The sequence below is a fragment of the Paramormyrops kingsleyae genome, chromosome 10 (genome assembly GCF_048594095.1).
Source record: "Paramormyrops kingsleyae isolate MSU_618 chromosome 10, PKINGS_0.4, whole genome shotgun sequence".
Classification (NCBI taxonomy): Eukaryota; Metazoa; Chordata; class Actinopteri; order Osteoglossiformes; family Mormyridae; genus Paramormyrops; species Paramormyrops kingsleyae.
The window spans coordinates 11,177,921-11,194,693 of record NC_132806.1 but is presented as its reverse complement, the minus strand read 5'-3'; the positions used below and the strand labels follow the sequence as shown (position 1 = coordinate 11,194,693).

General features: G+C 51.3%; 1 protein-coding gene across 3 annotated transcripts in view; it reads left to right on the top strand.

Moving 5' to 3' along the window:
- aff2 (AF4/FMR2 family, member 2) overlaps positions 1–16,773 on the top strand; it is a 119,292-nt gene that overhangs the window by 65,862 nt on the left and 36,657 nt on the right. For all 3 annotated transcript variants that reach the window (XM_023819909.2, XM_023819908.2, XM_023819910.2), the window contains exons 4-8: positions 6,237–6,281; positions 8,027–8,113; positions 9,062–9,098; positions 9,297–9,351; positions 16,357–16,408. In XM_023819909.2, coding sequence (XP_023675677.2) covers positions 6,237–6,281; positions 8,027–8,113; positions 9,062–9,098; positions 9,297–9,351; positions 16,357–16,408 — 276 coding nt within the window. The remainder of the gene's footprint in view (positions 1–6,236; positions 6,282–8,026; positions 8,114–9,061; positions 9,099–9,296; positions 9,352–16,356; positions 16,409–16,773) is intronic.

Genomic DNA, 16,773 nt, shown 5'->3' with positions numbered 1-16,773 from the left:
TCTCCCCCCTCGCTCGCCACCCCTGCCTACCTCATCTGCAATGAGCCAGCCTTGCCCCACTTGCCCACCTCGTCCAACCCACCAGTCTCACCCCCCTCACCCACTCTCCTCACCTGCCCCCCGCCCTCCTCCCTTGTCGCAACCCCCTTGCTCACCTCCCCTGTCCCGCCCCCTTCGCCCGCCCGCCCGCCCGCCACGGCCTCAAGTACCCACCTCCCGCATGCATCGCGCTCATCATGATGTGTTTATTTCCCGGGAATGGCGAGCGCCCAGATTCGGCAGACGCTTGCTGCCAGTGGGAGGAGGCCATCCCGGGGATTTCATGGCATGCGGAGTGATTGTTTTTTCCAGTTAAAACAACAGTCAGAGAAACCGTGTTGACAATAATATGGAAAGTTTGGAAATCTGGAGCCCTCGCTCCCCTCTCAGAGCTACCCCCGCCCACGTCCTTGAGCCCTGTCATCGCTAACCATCACTGCGACTGGCGGTCTGTGTCGCTGCTGAGGAGCTGTGCAAACAAAAGCGATGTGGGGGGGGGGGGAAGAGAGGGAGAGAAGAGAGAGCTGGTGAGGCCAGGAGAGAGAGGGAGCAAGGGAGGAGGAGATGGGATAGAAAATGGAGGGATGGTGGAGGATAAGACAGGGAATGAAAGGATGAGAAAATAGGGAGAGGGAGATAGAGAGAGAGGGGAATAGAAAGATGGAGGGTGAGGGACAGAGAGAGAGAGCACCTTTGGGGGGCATGTTCTGCGGCTCAGCTGGCCACTTTAGGCGCCCGTGCCCCTCCGAGACTCGCTTCAGGGGTCTATCACGGGCTTGACCAACTTTCTAGAAGAATGATGGTCATCAGATTGGCCATAAATCCGCCCTTATGATGTCTTACAGCATGCTGCGAGACGAATGCTTTAATAATCTGTGTTCGAAACGATCCACTCATGACGAGTTAGGTCACCACCCAGCGTTGGTCCTGATTTTCTTATGAATAAGTAAAATTTAATTTTTGACTGACAATAAAGCAGCATTAGTTTGCTGAGTCTTTAGAAGGTTCCAGCCTCTTTTTCAAGTCTTCCCGGGTCATGTGACAGCGTCACCTTCCTGAAGCACTCGATCACATGACACTTAATTGTGTGCAACTGATGAAATACACTTTACCTCAACAGCCGTGACCTGGCTGCCTCGATTCCTACACAAGGATTTTCACAAACGACAGATGACTCGTTGCTTGGTAAACATCTTTAGCAGATGCTTCTGTCCAAAGCTGCATACTACTGAGAAAGCAGAGCCAGTCAGTCCCTGGAGCGATGGGGGGGGGGGGGGTTTGCTCAGGGGCTCAACGGTGAAATTGTTCTGCTGACCCTGGGATGTGAGTCCTAACCTGCTGTTACCTGATCGGTATTTCAGCAAATGGTCCACATAGGGGGATGTGGTGCTTTGTCAGCCCCCTGCTGATGGCCATGATGCCAGTGTAACTTGTTAATATGGGATGTGTTACAGTGACACACAATGGCAGTGGCTCTTTAGAAGTGGGTGTCTTTCACCGATGGGTTTTTTTTTTTTAAATCCCAGAATCGGCACTTTGGGGCTGAATACTGAATTCCTGTTCTTGTATATTCACTTAATTGAAACTTTGAAGTAAAATGAAACAATTACACCATTTTATGCAATTATGCAAAATATAAATAATTTCCATTTTTTCACACATGTTGTTTTACTTCCAATTGTTTGAATTATCATCCCTTTTGGTGTTTTTTGGATTCTTAAATTTAAGCGTGAGGATCCGGGTTTTGTTAGGAATCTGATCGCCACACAGCCTCGATATTCTCGCGTGTCACTAGCCTCAGTACCTAATACATTTTTCATCTAGATATGTCTTTGTTTCAGCAGAGCCATTGAGCTCTTTTACGAGGAGCAACATTTGTTGTGATTCCGATTACAATAAAGCTGCCGGTAACGTCTGCGGCGTCTTTGCATGGAAACCGCTTGCATCTAGATACATCCCTATTGTTCTTGTTTCCTTTTTACCCGAACATAAGTCCTGTCAATCATCTCCAGGGGAAACGGGTTGGATTGCATCCGTGAGCCGGTGCCCCTCTTCTGTCCCGATATTTATTTTACACCATATCCGTATCTGGGAGGTATGAAGTCATACGTGCAGGTATGTCGGCCTGAGACGCTGCTGATCGTCCTCCAAGAAAAGCTGGCTACAGTGCGCTCGCTCGTTCGCCCATCTGCGGGCTTGGAAGCCCCCCCCCCCCCTTCCCCGTCTGACAGGATCGAGAGGATTGCTTCCAGACGGCGGTACAGGGACACCCTGTTCATCTGGCACGGGGAGCACTGACCTCCCCGCCTGTGGGTTCGAAGTCTCCTCAGCCTCCTGTTTTTTTCTTCTGCCTTTTCATGCACCCGGGAGGGAGAGCCGGAGCTAGACAGAGGCCACGTCGACAGGGAAGGGAGCGCCCCGCTGCATGGGTCCCGTTTCAGCCCGGCTGCTGGACGGCAGCCACGCTGAAGGCAGAGGGCCAGAGACCTTTACAGTCCTGCCTTTATAGTGCTGGGCTCTGGCAGCTTTCAGCTCCATTGCAAGCTGCTCTGCAAGTGATAGTTACACGCGGGTATCTCTCCTGTAGTAATGTTTAAAAGCCATGATTCGGTTCCCACAATGCAGTACATCCAGCAGGTAGAGATGTGTGCAGTCCCCTGTGCAACCAGCAGGTGGCGGAGTGGTTAAGGCTAAATAGGTTAAATGTCACAATGACACATAGGATAAATGTCCCAGAAGAGGCCATGATTTCATACTGCTGAGTCCCCCCCCTCCCCCCACAGAAAAACATGGCATTTCCGATGACTCATTCCTGAGGCCCCAGTGCAGTACACATGTGAGGCACCCCCCCCCCCCCCATTCCAATGTGCCCCCTACCCAACCACCGTCTGCCCAGAAAGGACCAGAGGGCCATACACCTTACAGCCTGTGACCAGCTCAGTCTGCTTGTCTGTCTGGTTGTCCTACTGGATCTGTCTGAAGAGCTACACAGTCTCTGTGCATTTCAGTAGTAATACTACTACTACTAATTATAATGATGATAATAATAATAATGCATATATTCAATGCATTATATTCATACAGTGCTTTCCAAAACCGAAAGATGCTTGCAGTATTCAGTAATTCTGAATTAGACAGAAACAGGGACTTACAACCAGCAAACTGTGTTATTATTTTTTCTTTCTCTTTTAGCAAAGGTGGGGGGGGTTGGTGCTGTACTTTTCTTCAAGAAGCTGTCTTCTTGCCCCACGTTTTGGAGGGCCAGCACTCCTCCTTGGTCCCTGAGAACGAGCTCAACAGCAGATCCCCCCCCCCCACCCCCACCCTTCTTTCCTCCGGTGCAGTGCCGGGCACAGAAGCAGTCACCCACTCTCAGTGGTGCTCAGTGGCATTTGGCGAACTAGCCAATTAAAAGGCTTTGTTTTCTCCCTGAGAATGGGCAGGCGAGGGTGGGGGGGGAGGGCAGGCAGAAGGCAGCGTGGCGGACAGGCTTGGTGCCTGCGGGTGGGTAGTGTGACACGCCTCATGCTGCCTGCTGTGCGGCAGCAGTCACAGCCGTGTCATGTTACACGCTGCAGTGACATGCGTCCTGCATCGTCTTTCTGTGTTTGATGTGTGTCTTCAAAGACGCATATCAAGTGTCCAGCAGTTAGGCCCCTACCCTGCTTCCAGACTCTTCTGAGGGTCCCAGGGTGCGTCCGGCGGCTCGGATGGGGAGTGTCCATTGGGGCAAAGGGGGACTATTCAGCAGCTCACTGGGGGAGTGTCCAGCAGCTTACATGAGGAGTGTCCAGCAGCTTGCAAGAGGAATGTCCAGCGGCTCACTGGGGGAGTGTCTGTCGGCTCGCAAGGGCAGTGTCCGGCAGCTTACATGAGGAGTGTCCGACGGCTCATAAGGGGAGTGTCTGGCAGCTCACAGGGGGAGTGTCTGGCGGCTTCAGGGGGAGTGTCCGGTGGCTCATAAGGGGAGTGTCTGGCAGCTCACAGGGGGAGTGTCTGGCGGCTTCAGGGGGAGTGTCCGGTGGCTCATAAGGGGAGTGTCCGGTGGCTCGCAAGGGGAGTGTCCGGCGGTTCGCAGGGGGAGCGTCTGGTGGCTTGCAGGGACAATGTCCAGTGGGACACATTGGGAGTGTCCAGTGGCTCACAGGGGGAGTGTCCAGTGGGGCAATGGGAGAGTGTCCAGTGGCTCGCAGGGGAGTGTCCTGCAAGACACAGAGGGAGTGTCCAGTTGGGCAAAGGGGGAGTGTCCAATGGTGAATAAGGGGAGTATCCAATGGCTTCCAGGGGGAGTGTCCCTCCGGTGGCTCACAGGGGGAGTGTCCAGTGGGGCACAGGGGAGTATCGGGCAGTGCACTGCGCGTAGGGACCCACCTCGCAGCCGTATACTTCCCATCACAGTCACTGGCCACATGGCGGCTTAATGAACCTTCATCCTCTACCATTCTTATACCGGCCTTTAATGTTATCCCTACATCTCATGTTTTTTTTTTATTTATTTTACTGACCAAACATCTGCAGTTTTTAAATATATTGATGACATGCATATCATTTTCAGTCATTAGGGTTCTGTTGTGGTAATGATGATGATTTTGGTGATGATGATGATTATTATTATTATTATTATTATTATTTTCACATGGTGTTAATGATAGATAGTGACTTAATCCTGATGCGGTGTAGGTTACCTAACCCAGCTCCCTGTCCTCTGCAGGTCAATTAAATTGGCCAGCATTAATGGCGAGATACTCTGCAGAGGCAAGAGAAAGACAATGGGGAGACGGAGCATCCGGGAAGGCCTGGAATGCGCGAGCGGCCCGTTTCCATGGCAACCGGTTCTGGTGTGCCAGTGCTGCGCAAATGGGGAGCATGCACGCGTGTGTGTTTGTGTGCATGTGCTCTGTGTGTATGTGTGAGCGCTTTGGTAATTATTTGGTTACTTATGTGAGAGTCCCCACAAAGATATAATTATAAAAACTGTGTGTGTATGGGTGCATGTCTGTGTGTGTGTGTGTTTGCGTGTATGGGTGCGTGTCTGTGTGTGTGTGTGTTTGTGTGTACGGGTGTGTGTGTGTGTGTGTGTGTGTGTGTGTGTGTGTGTGTCTGCTGTGGGCCGCTGAGCTCTGATGTTTACTGAGACCCACGGTGCCCAACGGCCAATCAGGGCCTCTCCAGGGTGACTCAGGTCCATCTGATTTGACGGTTCTCCTTGCCGGGGACAGGCTTCCAAATTCCTTTGTTGCTGAAGGTTAGACCTCGAGGGCAAATACCCACCCTCCCAAAATAAAATCCAAACTGCTCATTATCTGCTTGCCTTGGGGGTGAATGGCGGGTTTGATTACCTGTGGGCCCACCAGACGTTACAGTCCCATTTACCTCATTTTCTGTGCTCATGTGTGCAGCTTCCCTCTGAGTACTGGTGCTGGTGGGGGGGGGGGGTCGATAGGCTGGCTTGTCACAGCGCATCACGACCTCCTGACAAGGCGGCTGGGGTGGCATTTGGGGTCACATGGGTTCCTGACCTGACAGGGTTGTCCTGGGGGGTGGGTTCCTCACCTCTCAGGATGGGTCTGATCTGACTATTAAACAGCAGACTTGTCGCGGGCACGTATCACAAGGGTGTGATTTCCTCATAGAGCAGGCCGGGCGTCTCCTCCGCGAGTCCCCTCGCCTCCTTGCAGGCTCGGCACAGCAGACGCGGCTCTCCCTCGCACCGGGACTTCCTCCCACATCAGCGCGAAGCCAGCAGAGTGACGAGCAGAGCCGACTAAATATAAAGTGGCGACTAATTCCGTAAACAAACCCCCCGTTTCCACGGATGGCCGCGTTTGCCAGTTATCTGCCGCTAATTATGTACCAGCTCAGCCTGGCTTTCACGCTCCCTCCTCAGACGGGACTTTTTGTTTGCGTGCTTTTCCGTGAAATCCCTTAAGTGACAGACTATTCCTGAAACTGACTCTGCGTTTTTATTCAGGCTGAATCTGTAACTTCGAGTCCTTTGTTTCCTTTCTCTATGCAGATCTGTCCTCCTCTCGCCTGTCTGGTCTTAGGCTTCCTTGCTGTGCTTGACTGTCTGTACAATTTGCCCCACCCCCAGACCCAATTTGCCCTGCCCCCAGAAATCTTTGCCCCACCCCCAGACCCCTTTGCCCTATCAGCTCTCTCCATGTCCTAATCAGAGGCTCCTCCTCTTTCCACAGGTCAGCTTGTCGGGCGACTCCAGCTGCGTGGAGGACATTCTCCGGGTGAGTCCAACGCTCTTCGTGACCCCCCCCCCTGTCCCCTGTCCCATGTTAATTACACATAGTTACCAGCAGGACCCTGCTAGTGATCCTCTTATCCCCCACGAAAGGTGCCAGAGCTCTAAGAAGAGCCGTGTGACAATTAGCGAGGTGTGTTCCACCACGTGCCCGTCCGTGCGCGCACCGGGATGGGGCCGTGTGGTTTTCACTGTGCTGTTTGTGCTGCGTGGGCGAGGCCTTAAGGCGGCGGTGACGCTGGCATTCCCGAGGCCCCCGCCGCGTGCTGGCACTGTCTGGTTGTTTATCGCCGTGGAGACAGGAGGCTTTTCAAGTTGGGGACTGGAGGCCTCCACATGGACCCTTCTCCCGGGGCCACAGGGCCACCAACAGAAATGACAAGGTGGCCGTCAGCACCCTGTGGCGGAAGAAGAAGGGGGTGGTAAAGGTTGCTGGGCAACAAAGCATTTAGCCTCCACATGTGACATGGGTGTATCAGACATGGAGTTTCTTAGGGCTCCTCTTGTAAGGGATTAAATCAAATGGGCCTATCAATGCCAAACCAGTCATTACAAATCAGAGCACTTCCAGGTCATGTGTGGGATGTTTCAGTTTCCTGTCTTCCCATAATCCTCCTAGGGCCAGATGTTCTCTGTAAGTGATTAACTGTTGTGTGTCTTCATTTACGTCTGTCCTGTCTCTCCATATAACTGTTCTTGGCCTTCCAGAAAAGTCTGTCCGGTGTAGTTACACAGTAATACCCTATGGGCAGACTGGCCACCTCTGGACAAAAGTGGTCTTCGTTCAGAGTTTACTCTTTCAGCCAGCTTAAAAGCCTGTTAAGCGATCTTGCTTGTCTAATTGGTCATCAAGACTTATACCCACAAAATCACTGTCCCACCCCCCATCTTGCATCGCTATTATTATTATTTTTTAGTCCAGTGTAATTAATCTTGAACATGAATGAGGTGAAAACATGAAGGGTGGTTTCAGCCTGTGATTATTCAGGCGGGTTTTAATCTTGCCGCTGCTGTCTCCGGGCTTTACGAGCAAGCGGCCGCCGGCATCAGCTTGTTCTGTTTGCAAAACCGTGTTTAGATTGGGAGACACGCTCTGGTACCCTTAATGCGTTTAATTTGCAGCCCAAGGCCACAGAAGATGCGCTCGGCCTCACTGCAGCAAGTGAAGAATAAGGTCAGGGGGAAAATTAGGGAGTTTATGAGAAAAACAACCCTGCAGAGTGGGAGGTGGGAACTAAGATATCTGGGAGTGTTACGGAAGGGCAGTAAGTCAGGGGGCAGGAGAGGTTCTGGGAGCCATTACTGACAGCCAGCTGGTTCTGAAGAGACCTTGCTAACAACTAGATAGTTCTGGGGAGATCTTACTGACAGCTAGATGGTTCTGGGGAGCCATTACTGACAGCCAGCTGGTTCTGTAGAGACCTTACTGAAAACTAGATGGTTCTGGGGAGGCATAACTGAGAGTTAGTTGGTTCTGGGGAGACCTTACTGACAGCTTGCTGGTTCTGGGGAGACCTTACTGACAGCTGGCTGGTTCTAGGGAGACCTTACTGACAGCTGGCAGGTTCTGGGGAGACCTTACTGACCTCCATTTAGCTCTGGGAGACCTTATTACCATCCATGGCCTTTGTGTATGTTTGTCTCTTTCTGAGTGTGATTATCCGTGTGCTTTTGTATACGTGTGTGTTGCTCTGCAGATGACTGATCACTGTCTAATGACGCCCCCTACAGGAGATGACCCATTCCTGGCCCCCTCCTTTGACTGCAATCCACACACCAGGCAAAGCGGACCAGAACAAATTCCCCATCCCATCCAAGGTGACCGCCTTTGCCCCACACTGAGCCGCCCCGCTGCTCACAGCACCGTATCTGTGTTCTCCCAGCATGCCTCGGTACAGCATTCTCACATAGGTAGCGTCCCGCCTCATGACCTGGGCCTCCTTTGGGTGCGGCGTGATCAAGGCTCATCCCCCTGTCGGAACGATAATGTCATGCTCCTTTCCTGCTATTTCTGGATCGGTTGCCGTTTGAGGAATGATCACAGATGTAACGGAACTATGACCGTCCCTGGTGTCCGTTCTTCTGGATCTCGATGGGATGGGGGGGGGGGGGTGATGTGCTGCCCAGACTTGTTTGTTCATTTAATGATTTGGCAAGCTGTCCTTTGAAGAAAGAATAGTGCAGATGGTTTATTTAAAATTGGGCCTTAAACCAAACTAGCGCCCCCTATAGGGCCAGCTGGGAGTGGTCACAGCCCATTGAGAGCATCAAGTAGTCAGATTGGGTCAATCCTCTGTAGAAATGATATATCAAAGCAAACAGCCCATCTCTCTGATGACCTCCTTTAACCATTAGTGATTATTGTGCCTGATTGCGTGACTCACCATGACGTCATCCATTGTGTCCCCCGTCCCTACGCCCATTCCTCATCCTTTTACAGCTGAATCCCTTTATTCGTGTTCTAATTGGGATCAGGTTGAATTTTTTAGCTTTAACCATGTGGCATTTTTCATAAGGATCTGTGTCTGTAAATCTGTGTTTAATGGCACCGCCCTTCAGGTGAGACTACCCCTGTCTCACTCTCCATCTGCACAGTGATGTGTGATTGGTGTTTTCTGTCTGATTGCATCACTACCAGATCAGGTCACTCCACATGTATTGATGCAGTAACGTGTCACCTGTATGATGACCTCCACATGTATGATGACCTCCACATGTATGAAGACTCACTAGTCTCTCCACCCCCTGCCTGTCTCCCCTGTTTAGGATCCTCAACATCTCACCTCAGGATACAATGGACAGAGTAAGTCTGCTTTTATTTTGCTTTCCAGATCTTCCTTAATTTTTATGAAGACTAGCAGTGGCTCATTGTCCTCCACGGTGGAAATGTTCTGCCGTGCAGCACTTTCTTAGTGACGCTAATTGGCAGCATGCCAGCCCTGTGATGGCACTGAGCTGATGCCGGCCCGTGCTGACGTTTCCACATGGCTTTCCGTTACAGAGCGGTGTGGCATCACCGGTAACAAGCCCCCCACCAAGGCTGTGCCTCAGAAGTCGTGAGTATTCATTTTATTAATTATCTGGTGCGGCAGGGGGGACCGCTGACTCCTCTGTGGGATAAGCTGCCTGACACTGGTGCCAATTGGTGTGAATGCTGCAAGACACAGCACAGAAAATGGGAAACATTTGCCCTCTGCCTAACCTCTGGCAAAAAGACTTCCCTGTCACATGACTGAATGGCCCCCAGTCACATGACTGACTGGCTCTCCTGTCACATGACTGGCTATGACAGTCGGAGGCATGCCTGGCTAACTTGCCAATTCGTCTTTCACCGAATCTCCAGAAGTGAAGATGAAAACATCGCAGGTTCATATCCGAAAATATTGCTGTACAGGAAAATATGAAATAAAATAAAAATGTAATCAGTGTATTTTGATTTGGAAAAAACAAGGCAGGTGACTTAACTGATAGCTGAAGCTGCATTTTCCATCATAGCCCAGAAATGACAGGGAGTAATTTCCTGAGAGACGGAGTCCGCAGACGGAACCAAGCATGACAGTGAATCTCTCTGTTGACCTTTGCAGCATCACTCTCTCTCTTGTCTCTCGACCACTCCACTGTCGCCCAGGGAAGTTCTTCTCCAGGTGGCATGCGCTGTAGCTCCGGCGGCCCCATGACGCACGTCCTGATGCTCGTTTCAGAGGCACTGTGGGAGAGAGGGATCCTCAGAAGGCCCCGGTTATGATGTGCGCGCTCAGCCCCTGAAGGATTTTGGGAATTGGGCACATAGAGCCCTTCTAATCCACAGACTAGCAGATTAGCTTTGCCACGTGCACACGGCAGTGGGGAGTTTAGCAGTTAAGGACATGGTGACTTCCTGTAAGACTCACAGTGCATAGGCTATTCCTGTAAGAGTCACAGCGATCAGTGCATTCCTGTAAGACTCACAGTTCATGGGCCATTCCTGTAAGAGTCACAACAATCAGTGCATTCCTGTTTCCTGTAATACTCACAGTGCAAGGGCCATTCCTGTAAGAGTCACAGAGATCAGTGCAATCCTGTAAGACTTACAGTGCACGGGCCATTCCTGTAAGACACACAGCAATCAGTGTGTTCCTGTAAGACTCACAGTGCACAGGCCATTCCTGTAGGCGTCATAGCGATCAGTGCATTCCTGTAAGACTCACAGTTCATGGGCCATTCCTGTCAGAGTCACCGCGATCAGTGCAATCCTGTAAGACTCACAGTACACGGGCCATTCCTGTAAGGGTTACAGCAATCAGCACATTCCTGTAAGACTCACAGTGGTTGGAACATTCTTGTAAGACTCATAGGGATATGTGTGTTTTCCTGTAAGACTCACTGTGCTTTCTCTGTTCTTGTAAGATGCTTGGTGATTGGTACATTCCTGTATGATTCACAGTTATTGATGCATTCCAATAAGATTCAGAGTGATATGTTTGTTTTCTTCTAAGACTCATAGAGATTGGTGTGTTCTTGTAGGACTTATCGTGAATACAGCACTCCTGTAAGGCCCACAATTGGTACTTTCCTATAAGACTCACCGCGATTGGTACTTTCCTGTAAGACTCACCGCGATTGGTATATTCCTTTAAGCATGAGCACTCAGCCACAAGGCTTTTAGAGAACTTCCCGTATGTACAACAGAAGGCTCCACAGATGCACAAAGCTATCGCTTGCAAATCATCCAGCTATTCTGATGTGTGTGTGTGTTTTTTTAGATTAAGACTGAAATAAACCAAATCCTCCTACACAAACCAGCACTGGTTGCGGGGGCCTCGGCGTGCTGTTTAACTACGACACAGGGTGATAACATGGCTCTGCTCCCCTGCACCACCGATCGCAATTGCGGTCATTTACACCGAAGGGGTGTGGCCACGTAGTGACGTCAGCACGGAACAGTCCGACATGAGCGGCCAGGCATAAAATGAGGTGACGTCACCGCGGACAACCACCCGAGCCGTTGAGGAGGCGGAGCGTGAAGGAGTGTGTGCAGGCAGCTCATTCCGAGCAACACACCCGCCACACGCTCCGGGAAGCAGACGGATCGTTGAATCTGGGAAAGAGAAAACATCCGACTCCAAGCGGTCAGGAATAATTACCAGTCCACGGTCAGGGTTTGAAGTGTAACCGGGTGCGGCGGCTTAGAGAGGCCTCCGCTGTTTCCTGGGAGAGAGGGCAGACAGCCTCCAACTCTAACGATGCCTTCGAGCTTCCAGCCCGGTGCGGCCTCACGCCCGAAACAGACTCCCTAGCAGCCTCCTGTAACCTTTTCCACTAGATTAAGATTCCAGACGCTGCCATGGAAACGGAACCTTGAAAATGAGATCTCTGTCAGAGTGTGGGAGAGGCAGTGTCTGTCCCTTTGTGTTTCTCCAGTGCCGAGTCCGATTAAGCTGGCCATAATCGGTAAGGCAGTGTTTGAATAGGTATAACGCGGTATCCCACCGCGAAGTGTCAAGTATAGAGTTATGGTGAGACTCTCCAAACACCAAAGTGGCTAAAGATTAAGTGGAGATCTAGGGGACAAATCTGGTGTGGTTGATCGTTCACCTGGACCCTGGAACGGCACCTCTGAACTGCTCGGTAACTGGAATTTCCGCTCTTGTAGGTGAAGGGGCCTTTTGTCATATCTACCTTGCAGATGCAATGAGAGCCTCCTCTTGGCTCAGGAGATGAATTCTGCAGCGGCAAGTGATGCGCGATGCAGTGGGGCCTCGCGGTGGACAAGGAAGACGTGTCCCGTAAATCCCAATCAGAGATAAATCCCACAGCCCAGTCAGGGATAAACCCCACGGCTCCATCACGGATAAACCCCACGGCCACATCAGGGATAAACCCCAAAGTCCCATCAGGGATAAACCCCACAGCCCCATCAGAGATAAACCCCACGGCTCCATCAGGGATAAACCCCACGGCCCCATCAGGGATAAACCCCACAGCCACATCAGGGATAAACCCCAAAGTCCCATCAGGGATAAACCCCACAGCCCCATCAGAGATAAACCCCACGGCTCCATCAGGGATATACCCCACGGCTCCATCAGGGATAAACCCCACGGCCCAAATCAGGGATAAACCCCAAAGCCCCATCAGGGATAAACCCCACAGCCCAGTCAGGGATAAACCCCACGGCTCCATGAGGGATAAACCCCACAGCCCCATCAGGGATAAACCCCATGGCCCCATTTGGGATAAACCCCAAAGTCCCATCAGGGATAAACCCCACAGCCCCATCAGAGATAAACCCCACGGCTCCATCAGGGATAAACCCCACGGCTCCATCAGGGATAAACCCCACGGCCACATCAGGGATAAACCCCAAAGTCCCATCAGGGATAAACCCCACAGCCCCATCAGAGATAAACCCCACGGCTCCATCAGGGATATACCCCACGGCTCCATCAGGGATAAACCCCACGGCCCCATCAGGGATAAACCCCAAAGCCCCATCAGGGATAAACCCCACAGCCCAGTCAGGGATAAACCCCACGGCTCCATGAGGGATAAACCCCACAGCCCCATCAGGGATAAACCCCACGGCCCCATTTGGGATAAACCCCAAAGCCCCATCAGGGATAAACCCCACAACCCCATCAGAGATAAACCCCACGGCCCCATCAGAGATAAACCCCACAACCCCATCAGAGATAAACCCCACGGCCCCATCAGAGATAAACCCCAAAGCCCCATCAGGGATAAACCCCACAGCCCCATCAGGGATAAACCCCACAACCCCATCAGGGATAAACCCCAAAGCACCATCAGGGATAAACCCCACAACCCCATCAGGGATAAACCCCAAAGCACCATCAGGGATAAACCCCACAACCCCATCAGAGATAAACCCCACGGCCCCATCAGAGATAAACCCCACAACCCCATCAGGGATAAACCCCAAAGCCCCATCAGGGATAAACCCCACAGCCCCATCAGGGATAAACCCCACAACCCTATCAGCGATAAACCTCACAGCCCCATCAGGGATAAACTCCACAGCTCTGCAGCCCCAATTCCCCCACTGGTGTGGTCAAGTGTTCCCTCAGACGTGGATGTGGACTTCACCATATTTTTCTTCCTGGAAAAAAGCCCAGATTGAAATATTGATTTTCATCCCTTTGTCTTTGCTGGGATTATGGGGTGTATTTTCGTGTCTCACATTTCTGCCGATCATCCATCTTCCCCTCTTATCGCTTGCCTGCTGTCTACATTCCGGTGGGGAGCAGTGTCCGCAGGCCTCTGTGCCTCACGTTTGCATGTGAGAAGGGTTTTGCCACAAGGGGGCTCCGCTGCCGTGACTCATCCATGGTTAACGGGGTCGACAGAGTGTTCGTTTTCATGCTGTGGGGGGACTGTGCTGGCACAAACCTGCAACTCTACCCACTGGGATAGAAAGTGTGTGTGTGTGTGTGTGTGTGTGTGGGGGGGGGGGGGGGGGGGGTTGCCCCTGGCAACATCCACTGAACCACCACGCAAGTGGAGAAGCAGGTGTGTGCGCAGGCATGTATAACTGCAGGCACGAGCATGATGCAGGCACACGTGTGAATGTACACGCGTGTCTGCACCTGGTCTGTGGGCACGCGCACACAGACCAGGATAGATTAAAAACCCAATACGGTAAGAAAATTTTTACAGGCATTTTAACTCCTTACAGGGTCTTTTTATATTTTTTGTAAATAAAATATCCCCACAAAAAATCAGCTTTACTATTCTGGCATCAGCCCCCACCTAATGTCCAAATAAATATGTGTCTGCGGTCTTTGTTGGGTAGTTCCTCCCTCTACATCTACTGTTATGTTGTATTTTTACTATACCTGTAACTCTTATAGGGAGATATTTAAACGCGAAAGATCACCCACGTTAAAACATAGCAAAATCTGTGATTTTGAGTCAGATCTCATCCTGGCCAGCTGGTGGTTCAGCTGAATGAGATTCAAACAGTGCTCAAGTGTCTGAGACACAAACTGACGACCCCCCTGGGTCTGCTGGCCGATGACTGCACTCCAGAGGGCCCCTACCAGACCTCTGATTCATTCTGTTCTTATGTGGCTTTCAAACAGATGTGTGCTCCGCCTCTGTATATTTTGAAGGAGGTGTGCTTAATGGGCTGCCGTGGGGAGGGCTTTAATACACAGCAGTGTTTCACACCCCAGTGACACCGGCCTCTCATTTCACAATGTTGTATGGGGACTATATTATGCATTGGAGCCGTCTGTGAAATTCCAGTGGAGTCGCCTACTGTAATGTGCCTGTTTGTTAGCATAATGCTAAATGCTACAGACAACCGATCGGCTGCCTGTTAGTTCTTAGGCTAAAACCAGCTGGTAACTGGCTGTCCAGTGCGACAGGCAGAGCCACAGACACTGGCGGCTTCTTTAGATGTCCCTGGGGCATTTTTAGGATAATGGGAACGCCCCCACTTTAAACCCCCCGCCCACTATAAAATGCCCTGCCTCTTGTTTACATAGAATAACCCACCCAGTTTAAAACGCCCTGGTCGATGTTTACACAGAATAACCCCTCATTTTAAAACACCACGCCCCTTTCTTACACAGAATACCCCCCACACACCCCCCTCTTTAAAACACCCTGCCCCTTGATTACACAGTATAACCTCCCCCCCCCCCCATGCTTCACTGATCAACTTGCTGACTTCTTTGTTGTGGGATTTTTCTTCTTTAATTGATTTTTTTTTTAGGTCTTAGAAGAATGTCATGGGCATACCCACACACACACAGAAAGACACACACACAGAAACACACACACAGAAAGACACACACACACACACAGACCTGTACTCATATCGTTGTGGGGACAATCCATTAATTTCCTTGGGCATAGCCCTAACCCCTGACTATGATGACCGTAACCACTACCCAGCCCTAACCCTAACCATACGTAACAAGACTCTTGGCATTTTTAGTTTTTTGATTGCTGTCAGTGATTTTTATAAAATTGAGGTTGATGTAAACCCACACATACCCTAACACCCACACACATAGACCCTCTGACACCCACACACATAGACCCTCTGACACCCGCACATAGACCCTCTGACACCCACACATAGACCCTCTGACACCCGCACACATAGACCCTCTGACACCCGCACACATAGACCCTCTGACACCCGCACATAGACCCTCTGACACCCGCACATAGACCCTCTGACACCCGCACACATAGACCCTCTGACACCCGCACACATACACCCTCTGACACCTGCACACATAGACCCTCTGACACCCGCACACATAGACCCTCTGACACCCGCATACATAGACCCTCTGACACCCACACATAGACCCTCTGACTCCCACACATAGACCCTCTGACACCCGCACACATAGACCCTCTGACACCCGCACACATAGACCCTGTCACACACGCTCACATGAAACACCTCGGCTTTGTGACACAGGTCCTGCAGGACACATGTGAGACATTAGAGGAGTAATTGCCGGTAGTTGGACTCTGAGGTCCTGCTCGGTCTGAGACAGTCCGGGCAGCTGAGGTCATACTGTGCAAAACTCTAGCATATTGGCCTCTTTATTGTTCCCACTTCAGGCGAATGACTGCCAGACCTTGTTAGAGCCGCGCCAGGCCGCGATCTCGCCGTGCAGGAACGCATGTCAGCAGGACTTGGCGTGCGTCTCTCGTGTGGGTTTTATTTACATGCTTTTGCGTTGATGTCACCACAGCCCACGGACTGCGTAATTACATCATCTCTTAAAGCCATTACTTCACGCATTAGAAGTCCGACATGAAACTCCGACACGCGATCGGCCCGTGATGGGTAACGCAGACACGCAGGGGGTCAGACAGGCGTTCTGCATCACAAAAATCCATCATATAATCCTTTGCATCAGTGTAGTCAGAAACCCGATGTCTGGTACTAACAGAACATTCCATCAGTTATGTGTCACGGCAACCGGCAGATGGGACACCGTCTCCATGAGCCCTGGTCTGAAGGGTTAATGTCACAGGGGACCAGCGATGGTGACAGTGACACACTGACCCTGTCGTATTTACATCTACAGGATGCTGGAGGACGACTTGAAAATCAGCAGCGACGAAGACGACGGCGACCAGGTAGCGTGTGCGAGGGCCTGTGCACATGTCTGTGTGATCTGTGTGCGCGTCTGTTTGTGTGTCCCTAAGCATGTCCAGGTGTGCGTGTCTGTGCAAGTCTACATCTGTGTGTGTGTGTCCACGCGTATGTTCTTGTGCATGCCTGCATCCATGTGCGCATCAATGTGTGCATCTGTGTGGATTAGGGCATCTCTGATTTCCTGAGGCTGTACCAGATTCAGGGGTTGCGTGCAGAAAACTCAGTCATCGCCCTGCTTTGTACATATATTCAGGTGACCAGAGTGTGTGTGTGTGTGTTTGGCGGGGGGGGGGGGAGGATGGTTTGTTTAAAAAGACACACCCTACGCTCCCCCTTCTCTCTGCAT